At 40.9% G+C, this 15,335-nt stretch overlaps 2 protein-coding genes across 4 annotated transcripts; both read right to left on the reverse strand.

Moving 5' to 3' along the window:
* Positions 1-627: 627 nt before the first annotated feature.
* On the reverse strand, positions 628-11,799 carry LOC139392621 (uncharacterized). Of its 2 annotated transcripts, XM_071140737.1 has the most exons (11): positions 11,756-11,799; positions 11,339-11,408; positions 11,083-11,157; positions 10,358-10,645; positions 10,061-10,157; positions 4,995-5,904; positions 4,778-4,847; positions 4,345-4,519; positions 1,768-3,461; positions 1,476-1,638; positions 628-1,006 (listed from the first exon to the last, which is right to left on the reverse strand). In XM_071140737.1, the coding sequence occupies exons 3-9, from the start codon at positions 11,135-11,137 to the stop codon at positions 3,308-3,310; spliced, it is 1,749 nt and encodes a 582-aa protein (XP_070996838.1). In that variant the 5' UTR covers positions 11,138-11,157; positions 11,339-11,408; positions 11,756-11,799; the 3' UTR covers positions 628-1,006; positions 1,476-1,638; positions 1,768-3,307. The 2 variants fall into 2 exon arrangements, with proteins under 2 accessions (XP_070996838.1, XP_070996829.1); XM_071140728.1 differs by having other exon boundaries at positions 11,083-11,776.
* Positions 11,800-11,872: 73 nt separating this feature from the next.
* On the reverse strand, positions 11,873-13,821 carry LOC139405882 (uncharacterized). Of its 2 annotated transcripts, none has more exons than XM_071148319.1 (4): positions 13,235-13,821; positions 12,719-13,135; positions 12,536-12,632; positions 11,873-12,305 (listed from the first exon to the last, which is right to left on the reverse strand). In XM_071148319.1, the coding sequence occupies exons 1-4, from the start codon at positions 13,605-13,607 to the stop codon at positions 12,104-12,106; spliced, it is 1,089 nt and encodes a 362-aa protein (XP_071004420.1). In that variant the 5' UTR covers positions 13,608-13,821; the 3' UTR covers positions 11,873-12,103. The 2 variants fall into 2 exon arrangements, with proteins under 2 accessions (XP_071004420.1, XP_071004421.1); XM_071148320.1 differs by having other exon boundaries at positions 11,874-12,305; positions 12,536-12,628; positions 13,235-13,800.
* Between the last annotated feature and the right edge of the window lie 1,514 nt (positions 13,822-15,335).

Raw genomic sequence — 15,335 nt, forward strand, 5'->3', positions numbered from 1 at the left:
ACCGGCCATGCTCAACATCTCATTTTAAGTAAGTGGTCTTTATGGCATGTCAAAAGAAGACTGTCCAGTAGCTATCCAAACTTGCCACCCTACTGCCTGCCCCTGCGTCGTCCCCTAGTCCCCCCAGGTGTCTGTGTTCTGGGGGGGGTGGCAGAGCTGTGTGGGGTTCGTCTGAAGGGAGGACATTTTGCGGGCACGACGGCGTCTGGATGCTTCTCTCCAGGCCTCCCTCTGCTGTCTCTGGGTCTCTTCAGGTAGATCTGATATCAGCACCCTCTTCTGATAATACCTGAAGAGAGAATGAGTATGAACACAGGCTCCACAACACAGATACACACACTAGGGCTGTCATAGTAGAACCGCCCAACCTTTGCTTTTGGAGAATGTGCTTATTGTTTTCTAGGTATTATCACTGCACTGTTGGAGATATAAACACAAGCAATTCGCTGCACCTGCGATAACATCTGCAAATAAACTTTGATTTGATAACCCGTCATAAATACAGACCGTACACAAATTGAAGCCTAAACCTTGGTGGACAGTCATTGTTTAACATTTCAGTAAATTTATTTATTTTGTTTGGAGTGGTACACTTCCACATGGAGATTAAAAGAATGAATGACGCTGTTTTGCTGCTTTAAGTCATTTATTTATCAGGCCTCTATAACCGGCAGATGCTTGATAGAAAACATGAACATGCATGCAGCTGTTGCGCAACATTAAAAAAAAATACTATTATGGCTAAACAGAGTTTGGAGAGCACGCCTCTGTAGTGTAGTGCAGCTCGCTCTACTTGTCTTCTTGGCAGGTGGCTGGTAGTCAGGTTCCATGTCCTCTTCATCTCCCTCAGTTCTATCTCCATCGTCTTCTCCCACTTCCACATCTGCAGCCCTTTTGTCCACTCTTTCCCCAGTGCTAACGTCACCCTCTTCTCCCTCTTGTCCTTCCAGGAGACTACCACTGGTGGCGTCTGTGGAGTTTGTGGGGGGCTGGTTGACAGGGATATCTGTTTGAAGAAAAATGCAAGGTATTTTTTATGCAAGGTATATCTTCAATAAAATAAAGTTGCATACATTCTGCAATCTTCACTTTGTGTTGCTACACAGAGGGGAGTTGTTGATATATGCTGTTGTATGTATGCTGTTGAACCTATACTGACGGTACAAAACATTAATGATACCTACTACTATACCCTGTTGAAAGGCACTTAACTCTTTTGTCTGTCCCATTAACCCCCTGAACGGCACACATGCGACAATTGAAAAATGGATTGTGTAAGGCTTACAAACCCTTCTTTAACCTGCCTCCTCCCCTTCATCTACACTGATTGAAGTGGATTTAACAAGTGACATCAATAAGGGATCATAGCTTTCACCTGGATTCACCTGGTCAGTCTATGTAAAGAGCAGGTGTCCTTAATATTTTGTACACTCAGGGTATTTTGTGTATGCTGTTGAGAGTGGAGAGTAACTTACGCTTCAGTAAAGATTCATAGTATTTGAGCAGCTCCTGGAGGCAGTCCTCCTCCAGACCTGGCCGAGGGTTGGTGGGCATCATGATTTCTACTCCCCAGCAGCCTCCACGGGACTGCTTCCCTATGAGGACGGACCTAAAGCCCAGAGCATGCACTTTCCGGAGCTGCAGAAGACAAAAGGGTTTACAGAATTATAATTTCAATCAGATGGCTGCTAATCATAAATACAATAGGAATTAGTTCAATTCAAATGGAATAAAGCTAAGAATGTGTCCAGAAATATGGAGGGTTACCATTATGAAAAGTGAGTCCAGGAACCTGGCAACGTTGTTTTAAAGGATGGTCGGTCTTGTCCACTCTATCAGTGTCTTGTCCATTGCCTTATTTTGTCATTTGTGGTATTTCTTGAAAGGCTGCACAGTTTTGCAGGTCTCACATATTTTAGAAGCATAATTTAACAACCGTTTGCAGTTGAGCCATGAGTTGGTTAAATGTGATAAAGAATGAACAAAGAAACAAACAGAAAGGCGTCAAGGAGAGCACATGGTTAGCACATTTGATTTGACAATAAACAGAAGTTGCAGTCAATATTACCTCTTGAACAGGGACCCTGAGTGTGGCTTATTACAATCAGCTAGATTGGGTGGGTTTTGATAATATGATAGCCTTAAGCATAGCCTCCCCACTCCCTATTAATCCCATTCAAGGGGGAAAAAAATGAAATAACCTACTCAGCAGCAGAGCGCACACATCAAGTACAGGTTGAAGGAATGGGGGATTAATGGAGATTTGATTTATTGTATTTAAACTTGTTTAACATTTTACTGTACTTTAAGGTGCAAAATTGATTAGCTACCAGTCAGAGAAATACACTGCACTGTCAGTAGACAAATTCCAATCCTCAAGCTAGATCGGCAATGGAAAAATGCAGTTTAATCCAAAACAGGATGTTTTATCACAAATAAATAATATTGAAAAAGATAACAGCTTAAGCCCCCATGCAGTCTTTGTAATTCTATTTTTAAATCACCACTGTATGTCTAATAAATTACTGTTTTTATTTAATTAAAATAACACCAACATATACTGTATGTTTAACCATTTATGTCCCTGAGCCTCCTTTGGCCCTTAAAATGCTCAGTCTGTTTGTGTGGGCGTTAGGAAACACATTTGAAGATACAGTATTTACATACACAGACCCGATTGGCTGATAGGATGGTCTAGAACCCACTCCCTTACCCAGATGAACAATCATTGGACTATTATAATCAGATCATGATGTGGGCCAAATTATGTGGGCCAAAAGTTCCATCCTACCTGAACAGGCTTAAATTCCAGGCAATTTTCAAACAGCTCTTACACAAAACAGGCAGAATTTTTACAATTTCTGAGTTTTATTTCAACCTCATTGTGTGGAAATATAACAAAAAGCAGGAAAATCAAGTTTAACTTCACTGCCCCTTTAACACTGTAGTGAAATGGGAACTCGTTCTGAACAAAACTGAATTTAATCACACTGATTTTGTTTACAGTAAGTCAACAAAACGTCTTAAAGAAATCTGTCAACAACAAAAAAAACACTTCTGGTAATCATTTAGAACATCATTATAACATAAAAGTTATAAAATCACGTTTCCCCATCACAGACAGGGCCAGCCAACAGAAACATATAACAATTATTCCAAGATGCATATCGTGATAGATGATAGAACTCAATTGCAATCTGTAGTGTTGATTGATTGATATTAAACAAGAGCAACATTATAACATTTGAAGCTATGCATCATGTATGTGCATCCTTGTTTGTGTGTTTGCATCTCCTATGAAACTGGTTCACCATTCAAATTCAGTCAGGTCTTTGAGGAAGGTGGCAACCGCATCGGTCTTCCTTTGCACAACTCTTCCAGTCCTGCGGCTCACCCCGGCTTCTGAATCAAGGTATGAAGAGCATTTGGTTCCTTCATTTGGGTTGATCCCTACTAGAAACCTAAACAGTCAACATGGAAGCGTTAGGCAATCAGGCATTGCTTTCACAACTCTTTCAATTCGGGTTGCAAAGCTATGGGTAATTTAGAAATCTAACGGAATCTTCAGTAATTTCGGTAATTAAGAGAAAATGTATGGAAATCTATTGTAACTTTGGTCATTTATACTTGAATAAAAATATATAGTATTCATTTTTTTTTTTTTATATCTGTGTCCATATTGTACATGAGTTTCTAGTAGACATGGTTCAAGAGAAAAGAGCCTAATTAATGAAAAAAGCATCAAAGATTGACTTTTTAACAACTGTCACCAGTTTGACGCCAAAACATTGACAACAAATACATACGGGGTGCCAGGTAGCCTAGTGGTTAGAGCGTTGGACTAGTAATTGAAAGGTTGTAAAATCTAATCCCTGAGCTGACAAGGTAAAAATACTGACATAGTAAAATAAATAAGTGTGTAAAAATATATAAAAGGCTACTTCATGCTGAAACCCTCATATGAAACACCAATGGTATTCACTAAGTTAATGGTTTATATTTAGGATGTTTTACAGCTTTGTTTTTCTATTTTAAAATATTCTTCTTGAATTATTTCATATATTTAAATGTGATAAGGCCACACAGAGGGCCAGAGATAATTACAGACACCTGTGATAATCTGAGGTACCCAAAAGGGCCACTGTATGTATTGTAATAGATTAAATAAAATCCTTGACGATACCAAAAAGCTGGCAGTTTACTGGTAAACAAAAGTTTCCAGTATTATACCCTCCCTTTGCAACACTAGGCAAGTCTCAACACTGAGATGCGCAAAGACGAAATGTAACTGCAAGGCATGCAAGACAAATGTAAGTGCTGGATCAATAAATGTTCAATACTTGCCTCTGAATAAGCTCCAGTGTTGCTGAGGCTGTCTCCTGGTACTCTGTATTGAACACGTAGAAACATCCGAAGAGCACAGAGAGGGCAGCAGCAAAGTTGGACTGATTATCCAAAACACAGACCACTCTCCCCTCGATCGACACCATCCACTTAGATGAAGCCAGCAGGGAACTCCCTGAAGTACACAGTAATAATGAATGTGTTAAACAATATATTTCTTTAATATAGTCCTACACAATATATTTCTGTTCCACCACAATTAAAGATTACAGTATTAGACTAGAATTAATCGTATTGCTCTAATCTTCTGTGCAGTATTAACATTAGTTAAGTACCAGTATGTATTTCTGGTGGTTTATCTAGCCCCACCGTCGACATAATCTGATTTAAGAATATGATCATCTCCAGTCCATACACAAAATGCTGTCATTACCAAGCATGATAAGTCTTGGAGTGGCCGGCAAATGCAACTGAGCCTCTACATCCATCTGGGTGTCATTCACCTACATTAAACACAAAGAGAAGAAGGTTGTTGAATCTTGATATGATCAATCATGTGTGTAAAAGCACAGTATAATGTATATAGTCCCAGTATAAAACAATCAGATTACGTTTTTTATTTGAATAAAATCACACACACAATAACTTACATCAGCCAAGAGGAAGAGAGAGTCCTCTTTCTCTCTGAAGTGGGACAGCACCAGAAGAATGGCAGCACAGGCTGTGAGGTTTCCACTGACGTCACCTTCAATGTCATTGAGGAGACTTTGGATGCCTCTCCTCCAGTTGGGTTTCTGACTTCGGAAGAAATTGACAATGGTCTTTCCTTTGCTCTGGAGAGCGTCACTGAGACAGCGGTCGATCTCAACTCCAGTGAGCATGTGGAAGTGGGCGCAGAGCCATCTCTTGGTAAAAAGAAAAGGCCATTGTTCCTTGACGTCACCAATGCTTGGGGCTGGCCATGCATTTATCATGTGGCGTTGGTTAATGTACGTAAGCCTCATGAATTCATCCACGTCTCCCCTGTCCACACCTCTGGGACTTGCACTGTTGAAAATGGTGGCCATAATCTGTCTCTTATTTTCCAGGGAGTCAGGAGTTTCTCCTTCTGGAAGGTCCTGTGGGTGCCAGTTGATGCACCCATAACTGTCCACTTTTGTTCTTGCTGTTTTGACTTGTCTGTTGCCGTTTTCCCCCTTTTTGCTCGTCTTGGGTCTGCGTATTCTATTTTCAGTGTTCCGGTTCACATGCTCCACTCTGGTCTTTATTTGGGTGAGCAAGGAGGAGTACCTTCTGCTAAGCAGTTCCCCTTCTTTTGACAGGTCTGCAAAGCTCTCTGGATATTCTGAAACTATAGCTTTGGCAATTTCTGAACATACTTTCTTGTTGGGGTTGAGGCAGTGTACACGCATTGCATCAACGGTGATCCTCACCATCAGCCGCCTATCTGCCGCCTCGACTCTTCGTCCCTCTGCAATGGCTCGCCTGAGGCTTTCAGGCGTCTGCTGCCAAGGGACATGAAAGTTGCTGATCCAATCCTCATCATAATCATCATCCTCCCTAAAAAGCAATACCAATTGCATGGGATAAATTGATGGTTGCTTGTGTGGCAAGTGTTCACAGTGCTATACAAAGCCAATATGTTATTATATGTTTATTTTTGCATGAGCCAAGAGGATTTGGTACCTCCAATGAATCCTGGTAGAGAATTATTGACAATGATGATGGGAGGCTCTTGTAAAAAGTCAATTTTCTTTCAAATTTGACCATTTGTCATGTCCTCATTAGCAACAAAGTGGATCATTTTGTACTGGTCTTTCACCGTTGACAGTCCAAGAATAGGTGTCAGTCTCTTTGATAGGATACGCTTCTGTCAGTAGATCCCTCCCTGCCTGTTGCATCGGAACCAAGACATCTGAGCTGAATTGGCTCAACATAGTGTCCAGTTAGACCATACACCTTTTCCATTTATACTGTATGCAGATCTTATATATATATATATATATCTATAAATATCTATTAAAATATTTGAATAAAAATATCTGAATGTCTCCCGACAGTGAAGCAGGGTTGATTTTAACACAATTGTAATTTATCAGACGCTCTTATCCAGAGCGACTTAAAGGATCAGTTAGGGTTAAGTCCCTTGCGCAAGGATACAGACACATTTTTCACCTAGTCAGCTCGAGGATTTGAACCAGTGACCTTTCGTTTACTGGCCCAACGCTCTTAACAGTAAATATGTTTTTATGTGAAGTACAGTAATGTTACAGTAATATAAGAGCAAGCTTTATATTATGGAAGATTACAGTATTGTTTTCCCGCCTTGAAAAAATGTCCTATACTGTAATTAGGGATGCACGATATATCGGTGAACATATCGGAATCGGACGATATTAGCTAAAAATGCCAACATGGTATCGGCCGATGTCTAGTTTAATGCTGATGTGCAAAACTGATGTCAAAGCTGACGTGCATAACTATATAACGTAATGACGCCAAGTCGAGCAGTCAACAAGTCGAGAAGTCCTTTCAAAGAGTAAGAACATTTCTGTGAGACAACTCAAAGGCAAAATCTATTGACGCCAAGATAATGGAATTCATTGCCCCTGACAATCAACTGTTCTCTGTCGTGGGTGATGTTGGCTTTCGCCGACTGGTTGAGCACCGGTACACACGTTGCCCTACCAGAGTTACACAGTAATAGCGTCACTGGTATTAGCTTCACGACATACTATGGAACGCTTGGGTCTTCGCGTGTCAAAAAATATATAAAAATAACACTATTTGACGTGTTAAATAAATAAAGCTTTTAATTTGACACGTCAAATAACAGTTCTATTGTAGAACGTTGTGTGTTCTGAATTTGCACATGCAAGCCAAGCGCCACCACTACTATCAGTAGCACTGTCAAAGCTGTACAGAAAAAGTCTGCAAACAAGCAAATACCGGCCACGAACGATGTGTTTACAATAGCGCGATGGTAATAAAGCATTATTTGTTCAACCATAACTTCTGGGGTAGCTAGGTACCTTTAGCTCGGTACCAAGCTAGCACCAATACAACCAGCCTGAAAACAATGACCAGTACAAATTGCAGTAATTTTCATTATTCTTAGAAATGATTTAAGAATACTTGTGAGTAAGTATTAGCTAGGTAGCCACTTCTTGTTCGCCTATTGAAATTGAACTTCAGTTCATGAAAATAAATAGCTAGCCAGCTACTTAACCCTGTTGCCCAAAGCTAATGTTATAAGCAGCCAGCTAGCTTCATCTGGCTAGTGACGCTCGACCGGACTGTGGACCCGGGTTATGTGTAGTGAAGCTAGCCACAATAACGATTAAGCACAATAGTGGAATTTGCTGTTTGCCTTCAAAATAAAAGTACATCTTTGAAAGTGATGCAGAAGGTGGAATCATGCCATATTTAGACTAAATAATGTTAAACAAGGTTGGAATGTGAATCAATGAAATGGGGTATCAGTCTACTCGGTGACACCCACAGAACACACATGTGAAAATGTTACGCAAATATTAGCATTGTAGCTCTTATCCTTGGACTGTGACTGTGTGAAAACACCTGCTCAGTCAACCTATTGTGTGTATTGACATTCATATTGCACTGTACAGCTTTGCCTAAGGATTGGGGATCAATGAAATGGGGTATCAGTCTACTTAATACCCAATATAGTTTTCTACAACATCCTCCTCAGAGTTATCACACTCAAACTTAATAATGGGAATTGATGGGAAATGATGTAAAATATATCACTAGCCACTTTAAACAATGCTACCTAATATAATGTTTACATACCCTACATTATTCATCTCATATGTATATGTATATACTGTACTCTATATCATCTACTGCATCTTTATGTAATACATGTATCACTAGCCACTTTAACTATGCCACTTTGTTTACATACTCATCTCATATGTATATACTGCACTCAATACCATCTACTGTATCTTGCCTATGCCGCTCTGTACCATCACTCATTCATATATCTTTATGTACATATTCTTTATCCCCTTACACTTGTGTCTATAAGGTAGTAGTTTTGGAATTGTTAGCTAGATTACTTGTTGGTTATTACTGCATTGTCGGAACTAGAAGCACAAGCATTTCGCTACACTCGCATTAACATCTGCTAACCATGTGTATGTGACAAATAAAATTTGATTTGATTTGAAAAACATCCATGCAGTATTGTTTTTCCTAATGAATAGTGTTCACATAGACTGACAATAAATGTGGCTCAATTCACAGTTGTTTCAGAGTACCGCAATAAGAGCTACGACGCTAATGTTCTCTGGGTGTCACTGAGTAGACTGATACCCCATGTCATTGATCCAGAATCCATAGGTAAGGCTGTACAGTGAAATAAGTATGCCCCCAATGCAATTCTAAAGTTTAATACATATAGTGTGATTTCAACAGATTTGTCAAATTAACAAATTATTGTCTTCTGTTGATTTTATATAACAACATTCCAACCTCGTTTAGCATGATCTATTCAATTATAATTCTACTATTTGTATTAATTTGCATCACTGTTAATTATACTTTTATTTTGAAGGCTAACCGCAAAGTAGACTATTGTGGTTAATCCTTATTGTGGCTAGCTTCACATAGATGGGTCTGACCACCATTAATCAGAACTGTCTTATCAATTAGGGTTATTTCAGATGATGACACCTAGCTATATAGTTAGCTAGCTAACTATAGCTACTGAAACGTTTTGCTATGTTTTAAGGGAAGAACATTGTTTGCATCCATGAGCTAGCTAGCTTTTATGACCAGCACTGTAGGTGCGCGAGACAACTTTACCAGCATCATAGCATACGTATCAATGAATCGTTGTGACATATGAAATACGAGTGATAGTTATTATACATTGATTACACTATGTAAAAAATGTATGAACGCGTTAAATAATTATGTGACGTGCAGTCATGTTCAGGTCCTGATTGGTCAACAAGTTTATTTGACACTTCAAATAGTGTTATTTAACACGCAAAGACCCAAATGGTGTTTCATAGTATGAGAAATCCTGGTTGAGAAAGACACGACTGAACAAATAAACAATGAAACGGCACAGCAAGTAAGTGAAAGAAATAGGTTTTGATGTTTTACTGGTAATGGGGACATGCGTAAATTCCAACAAAATCAGTTAAGAACAATTTCTTATTTACAATGACGGCCTACCCCGAACGACGCTGGGCCAATTGTGCGCCGCCCTATGGACTTCCAATCACGGGCCGGATGTAATACAGGCTGGATTCGAACCAAAGACTATAGTGACGCCTCTTGCACTGAGATGCAGTGCCTTAGACCGCTGTGTCCACTACTAGAATGCTTAAAAGGCCGCAAAAAATTGTAATATTGGTATCGGGGCTTTTTTGGCAAGGAAAATATTGGATATCGGTATCGGCCAAAAATGTCATATCGGTGCATCACTAATTGTAATGTAATCTACTGTGTTACACTGCAAAACACACTGAAGGTATTTTACTGTGGATTTGTGACAGTCTTTCACAGCACTGATAAAAATAATTGACAACCCAGAATCCAGGCCTATAAAAAGCACTAAAATATGCTAAACATGTCAGAAATATTACATGCTCCAAGTTTTGCAAGACAACTTAACTAAATTGAATCACAATTTAAGTGCAATTGTGGACAGCCAGACTGTGTGGATGAAAGGTCATACCTGCATTTTGCCCTTTCCTTGTAGGCCCGCAACTTCTCAGGGTCAGCACGGATTCTCTCTCTGTACTGCCGCTGTGTCTCAGCGCTTGACAGCCTCCCTGATGTCAAGAGACAATAGAACCGTATTGTTATTGGCATGATCCTCTTAAACCTGAATTTAACTTGGAGTTTACCATGAACTGCATAGCAGACAGTTGTTTTTAAATCCATAAAACCCCTTACAACTTTACAATAACCCTCACCACTACACTATAAAAAAAAAACAGAAAAAGGACAGAGACAAGACACACAAGCATACTTTTCACACGCTCTGTCGATGTCTCCTCAGACAGTTCTGAACGTCTATCGCCTGGACTCTGGCTACCAGCAACAGAAGACGTTCCATCAGACTCTTTCCCCAAGACGTGCATCGGGCCTAAGCCCTCCTGTTGTTCAGCAATGCTCTCCTCACTCATCTCCCATTTGATGTAGAAGGACCCAGTGTCAGCAGGCTCCTCTTTTATCACTGGGCTGGTGACTGGAGTGGCTGATGGGGACTGGCCTCTGGTTCTCTCTGCTGAAAGCCCAGGAGTCCCTGCATTGAGACCTGGGATTGAAACAAATACATTGTATCTAAAGCTGGGGTTGGTCTCAAACTGGCCAGGTTTGAGCATAGACATGTTCAAGTAGCCTTTACCAGCAGATCAGTTACCATGAACAAGAAGATGTCTCATCATAGGCGTTGCAATGCTAAATGGGGCAGTACCTAGTACACAATGATAATCTGCAGAACATATACTGAGGCAAGTAGGGTAGTTAGCTACATGACCTCATGAGAAAACATTTTCTGTCATGTACCAGATTTGTCCCAGTATTGGGAATGGCATAACTTTAGCATATAGGGAATATCAACTATGAATGCATTCATCATATCATAGTGTCTATAATGATGTACACACTGACATTTATGCACCGGTGACCTGAGTGGGAATGTACAGTATTATGAACTGCTGATAACCAAGCAATTAGGACAGAGCTACTCACTGGGGAAATCCATTCTCCAATCAGTTTCGCTTCCCACCTCGTTCTCATTGCACATCGGTTTCCCAAAATCTCTTCCTGGTGAAAGTGCAGAAAATTCAAAAGATAGGCCTACTCGAAATGCTGTTAATTCCTCTTCAGCTTTTTTAAGCTTACATTTAAGCGTTTCATTTTCTTTGTCCCTCTCGACCACCTTCCTTTCATATTCCAGTATTTTGGTACTGTTCATATTGTAAATAACATCCATGACAGTATTTACCGCTGTTCTGATAGCATTTTCCACTGCACGAGCGTTTTCTTCGTTTTGTAAACAGGAATTCATTGCTCTACTAGGGAGATAAAAATAAAAAAAATCACCCACACAGCCTAACGCTACCAAGTTTGTTAAGTTGGCCAAGTCACTGAGAGTGAAGCCAAAGATACCAAAGATACTGATAACTAGCTAGCTAACCCTTTTGTCTGTGGCACTGTAACGTTACTAGCTAGCTCAGCTGGCTAAACAGCAGCCAACAACTTTACCGATGTGTGGGTCAGTTTGTAACACGTCAGTGACAATATTGTCGAAGAGAGAAAGCGGACTAAAGTGTGGTATTTCAAATGCACTTTCATAAAATATTCGGAAAAAAAAGAATTTGACATGTTTTAGAGAGCAACTGTATTACAGCTAAATGTTTACCTCGCAGTACACTTCCGCCGTGTTGAACGCGCGCGTCACGTGTCAAATGTGTTTGTGGTAGCTCAATCACAGCACCATCTAGTGGTAAATCAGTGAATAATCAAATAGCAATAGGTGTACAATGAACTAATTTATTGACATTTCTAAAAAAAATAAAAAATAACATACAACATTAACAGCCCCAACCAATTCATTGAATAACTGGATTGTTAGAATATGATACCGAAATCATTCCCTCAACAAAGGAGATATCAACAATTATGATCCCCAAATCCCCATCTTTGTTCAGTAGCCTAAACTCATCTGTGCAGGCCTAATCCCCCCCCCCCCCCCCCGCAGAATTCTACCCTACTGCCTGCCCCTGCAGTGTCCCCTAGTCCACCCAGGTGTCTCTGTGTTCTGGGGGAGGTGGCAGGGCTGTGTGAGGTTCGTCTGGAGGGAGGACATTTTGCGGGCACGACATCGTCTGGATGCTTCTCTCCAGGCCTCTCTCTTCAATCTGCGGGTCTCTTCAGGTAAATCTGATATCGACACCTTCCTCTGCTGATTCCTGGGGAAAAAAGGAGTGAGTATGAACACAGATATTATAACAAATACACATGATCACAACGTTAAACATGTTGCATGCTCTGTTTTCAAATGTCTATGAAATGAACGTCTCCATGCAGGACAATGGAATTAAGATTAATTGTATTCACGTTAATGTCAATATTCTCCTCACGACTGTATTGAAGGTGGACATCCAGACTGTAGAAGTGAAAGGTACTGTAACCTATTTACCTGCGTCGTTCCTTCTCCTTGTAGGCCCGGAACTTCTCAGGGTCAGCACGGACTCTCTCTCTGAACCTCCGCTGTGTCTCTGCGCTTGACAGCCTATCTGAGACAATAGAACCATATTGTCGTTGGCATGATCCTGTTAAACCTGAATTAAAAAAATATATGTATATCATTTCACATGCATACTTTTCAGATGCCTGGCTGGTCTCTCCCCATACTCATGTCCACTCTGGCTACCAGCAACAGGGTGAGTTCCATCTCTTTGCATGGTTGGAGTTCCACCCCTCTGCTGGGCTTCGTACTCTTTTCCCAGGACGTGTGTCGGGCCTAGGCCTTCCCGTTGCTCCCCAATGCCCTCCTCACTCATCTCCCATTTAATGTAGAATGTCTCAATGTCAGAGGGCTCCTCTTTTATCACTGGTCTGGTGACTGGACTTGGTGATGGGGACTGGCCTCTGGTTCGCTCTGCTAAAAGCCCAGACTCTTCTGCAGAATGGGAGGAAGGGTTCTGGTGATGGGACATATAAATAGTTGATGCCCCAGTGGGAACAGCTGTGACTTTGCACTGGGAAAAAACCTGTGGAGGAGTCCTTCCACCAAGACCTGTGATCAAAACAAAGATATTTGGACAAAAGCAGGGGTTGGTAAGTGTATGTCAAAGAGTTAAATATTGGGATAAAATCAAATCGGGACAATACTCACTGGGGAAATCTATTCTCCAATCAGCTCTGCTTGACACCTCGTTTTCAGGGCAAATTGGTTTCCCTCTTTGCATTTCTGGTGAAAGTGTATAAGTGCTTGACCTGACTTGATGACATTCATTTCCAGAAAATTCAAAGGAGCCTCGCAATGCTGTGATCTCTCGTTCTGCTGTTTTAACTTTGCGTTTCAGCGTTTCGTTTTCTTTGTCCTTCTCGGCCAACTTACTTTGATATTCTTGTATTTTGGCACTGTTGATACTAGAAATAACACTCACAACTGTATGTATCGCTGTTCTAACTGCATGTTCGACTGCACGAGCGTCGTCTTCATTTTGCAAAAAGGAGAACGTTGCTCTACTATGGAAATAATTCATTTTTTTTCAACATGAAAGCCGGCCACTAAAGACTGCATGTGCACCCAGCAGTGCTATCCGACCGCTTCTAACGCAGGTGATGAGATAATAACAAATTGGTAAGAGAACGAACCGGCGGTATTTCAAAAGAACACGTTAATAGTAGAGAAAATAAAACAACAGACCCAGTTCATGTTGATTATCTCCAAACAACATTCACTTCCGCATGTATTTTAAAGGTGGTGGCGAAGTCACAGCGTCGTCTAGTGGTAGCTAACTCAATACTGATTTTGTTTCAAGTTTCACGTTTTAATGTCACATGCGCAAGTACAGTGAAATGCCTTTTTTGCAAACTCAAAACCCAACAATGCATTAATCAATAACAATGTATCACTAGAAAGGAACACACGAGAAATACTAATAAGCAATATGAAATACACCGTAAAGCAAGTAAGTAGGCATACTATATACAGGACATATTTAAAAAGTCAGTTCCAATACTATGCATGTGCAGGGATACTGCAGTGATGGAGGTAGACAGGTATAAGGGTAAGGGGACTAGGCAACGGGATATAAGATAGACAGAGTAGCAGCAGCTTGCATGTGAGTTGGCGTGCGGGTGTGTTGGAGTGACAGGGTGTGTGAGTGTGGTGCCCTGTTAGTGTGCATAGGCATTGCAAATATTGAAATAAAAGGGCCAACTTGCAGTAGCAGCTTTTCTCCACATGATGGTAGTATACAGCAAATAATATGGACATATGGGAAGAAAGTTGCCCATTGCTCCAATGCTGTAGGTACCAACCAGGCTTTGACGGACGGTCCATCATATATGCACAGGTGCATTATATCATCAAAATAAAGCCAGAAAGTTTTATGGGAATATCTTTACAAATTGATGTGGATATATGCATATAATGTGGTTTGCTGGCTCATAGCATTTCAGGTTATGGATATGCATGGAAATCTAAATCAATTGTTGTGAGCAGAAAGTATGGGATAGATTGGGGTGGAATTACAAGTATAACAATAGACAACCAAAAATATAACATGAAAAATGATAGCTTTGGACATTTCTTGATCATTAGAAGGATGGACCAAAAAGGTAAAGTCAGGTATGTTGTATACATATCCTGCTTAGGTCTTACTGCCTGACTGAAATAGAAAAGAAACATGGAGTCATCACAAGTGCAAACACAGTCACAGCATGTTCTTTTTTAGCCTTTTTGTGACCTGGGTGTTAGGGGAAGCGTTCTTTTCATTAGAAGTGGCTGAAATGACTCTCCCAGGTCTAGGGGCTTTAACGCTCTTGAGGCTGCTTCACCAAGTTGTTCTGTGACCCGGATACTAAAGCAAAGTGGTGGAGGTGTCTTATCGTGGGGGGTGAAGGACTTGTATGTTGAGAGTAGATGGAGGTGGTAGGGGGGAGATATGCAGTCTTGCAGCTGTGCGTGTGCTTGTGTGTCCGTGTGTTTGAATAAGGGGGGCAGAAAAGATTCAGAAGTGTTGGAGCAGAAAATCTCTCTCTCCCTCCTCTTTTCTCTCACTCCTTTTCTCTTTCTCTCCCTCTGTCGCTGGGCCAGACGTAAAGCAACAGCAATTTGCGCGATTTCACAGCTCACTGGGTCCCTAAAACTCTGACTGCCCTGTAATGACAGAGGGAGAGGAGGAGGAGGAGAAGGGAGAGGAGGGAATGAGGAAGAGGGCAGAAATAAAGGGATGGAGAGGCAGGGTGGTGGCGAGGGTAAATAG

Source organism: Oncorhynchus clarkii, chromosome 3 (assembly GCF_045791955.1).
Source record: "Oncorhynchus clarkii lewisi isolate Uvic-CL-2024 chromosome 3, UVic_Ocla_1.0, whole genome shotgun sequence".
NCBI classification, from domain to species: Eukaryota; Metazoa; Chordata; class Actinopteri; order Salmoniformes; family Salmonidae; genus Oncorhynchus; species Oncorhynchus clarkii.

Bases quoted from the DNA above. Each gene is read 5' to 3' on its own strand.
- LOC139392621 (XM_071140728.1), bottom strand. From the start codon at position 11,401: ATGAATTCCTGTTTACAAAACGAAGAAAACGCTCGTGCAGTGGAAAAT. The intron at 4,848-4,994 runs GTAAGTTATTGT...TGTTTAATGTAG, and splicing joins CTCTCTTCCTCTTGGCTGAT to GTGAATGACACCCAGATGGA. The intron at 3,462-4,344 runs GCAAGTATTGAA...TTGACTGTTTAG, and splicing joins ACACTGGAGCTTATTCAGAG to GTTTCTAGTAGGGATCAACC.
- LOC139405882 (XM_071148319.1), bottom strand. From the start codon at position 13,607: ATGAATTATTTCCATAGTAGAGCAACGTTCTCCTTTTTGCAAAATGAA. The intron at 13,136-13,234 runs GTGAGTATTGTC...TTTTGATCACAG, and splicing joins TTGGAGAATAGATTTCCCCA to GTCTTGGTGGAAGGACTCCT. The intron at 12,306-12,535 runs GTAAATAGGTTA...TTTTTTCCCCAG, and splicing joins AAGGAGAAGGAACGACGCAG to GAATCAGCAGAGGAAGGTGT.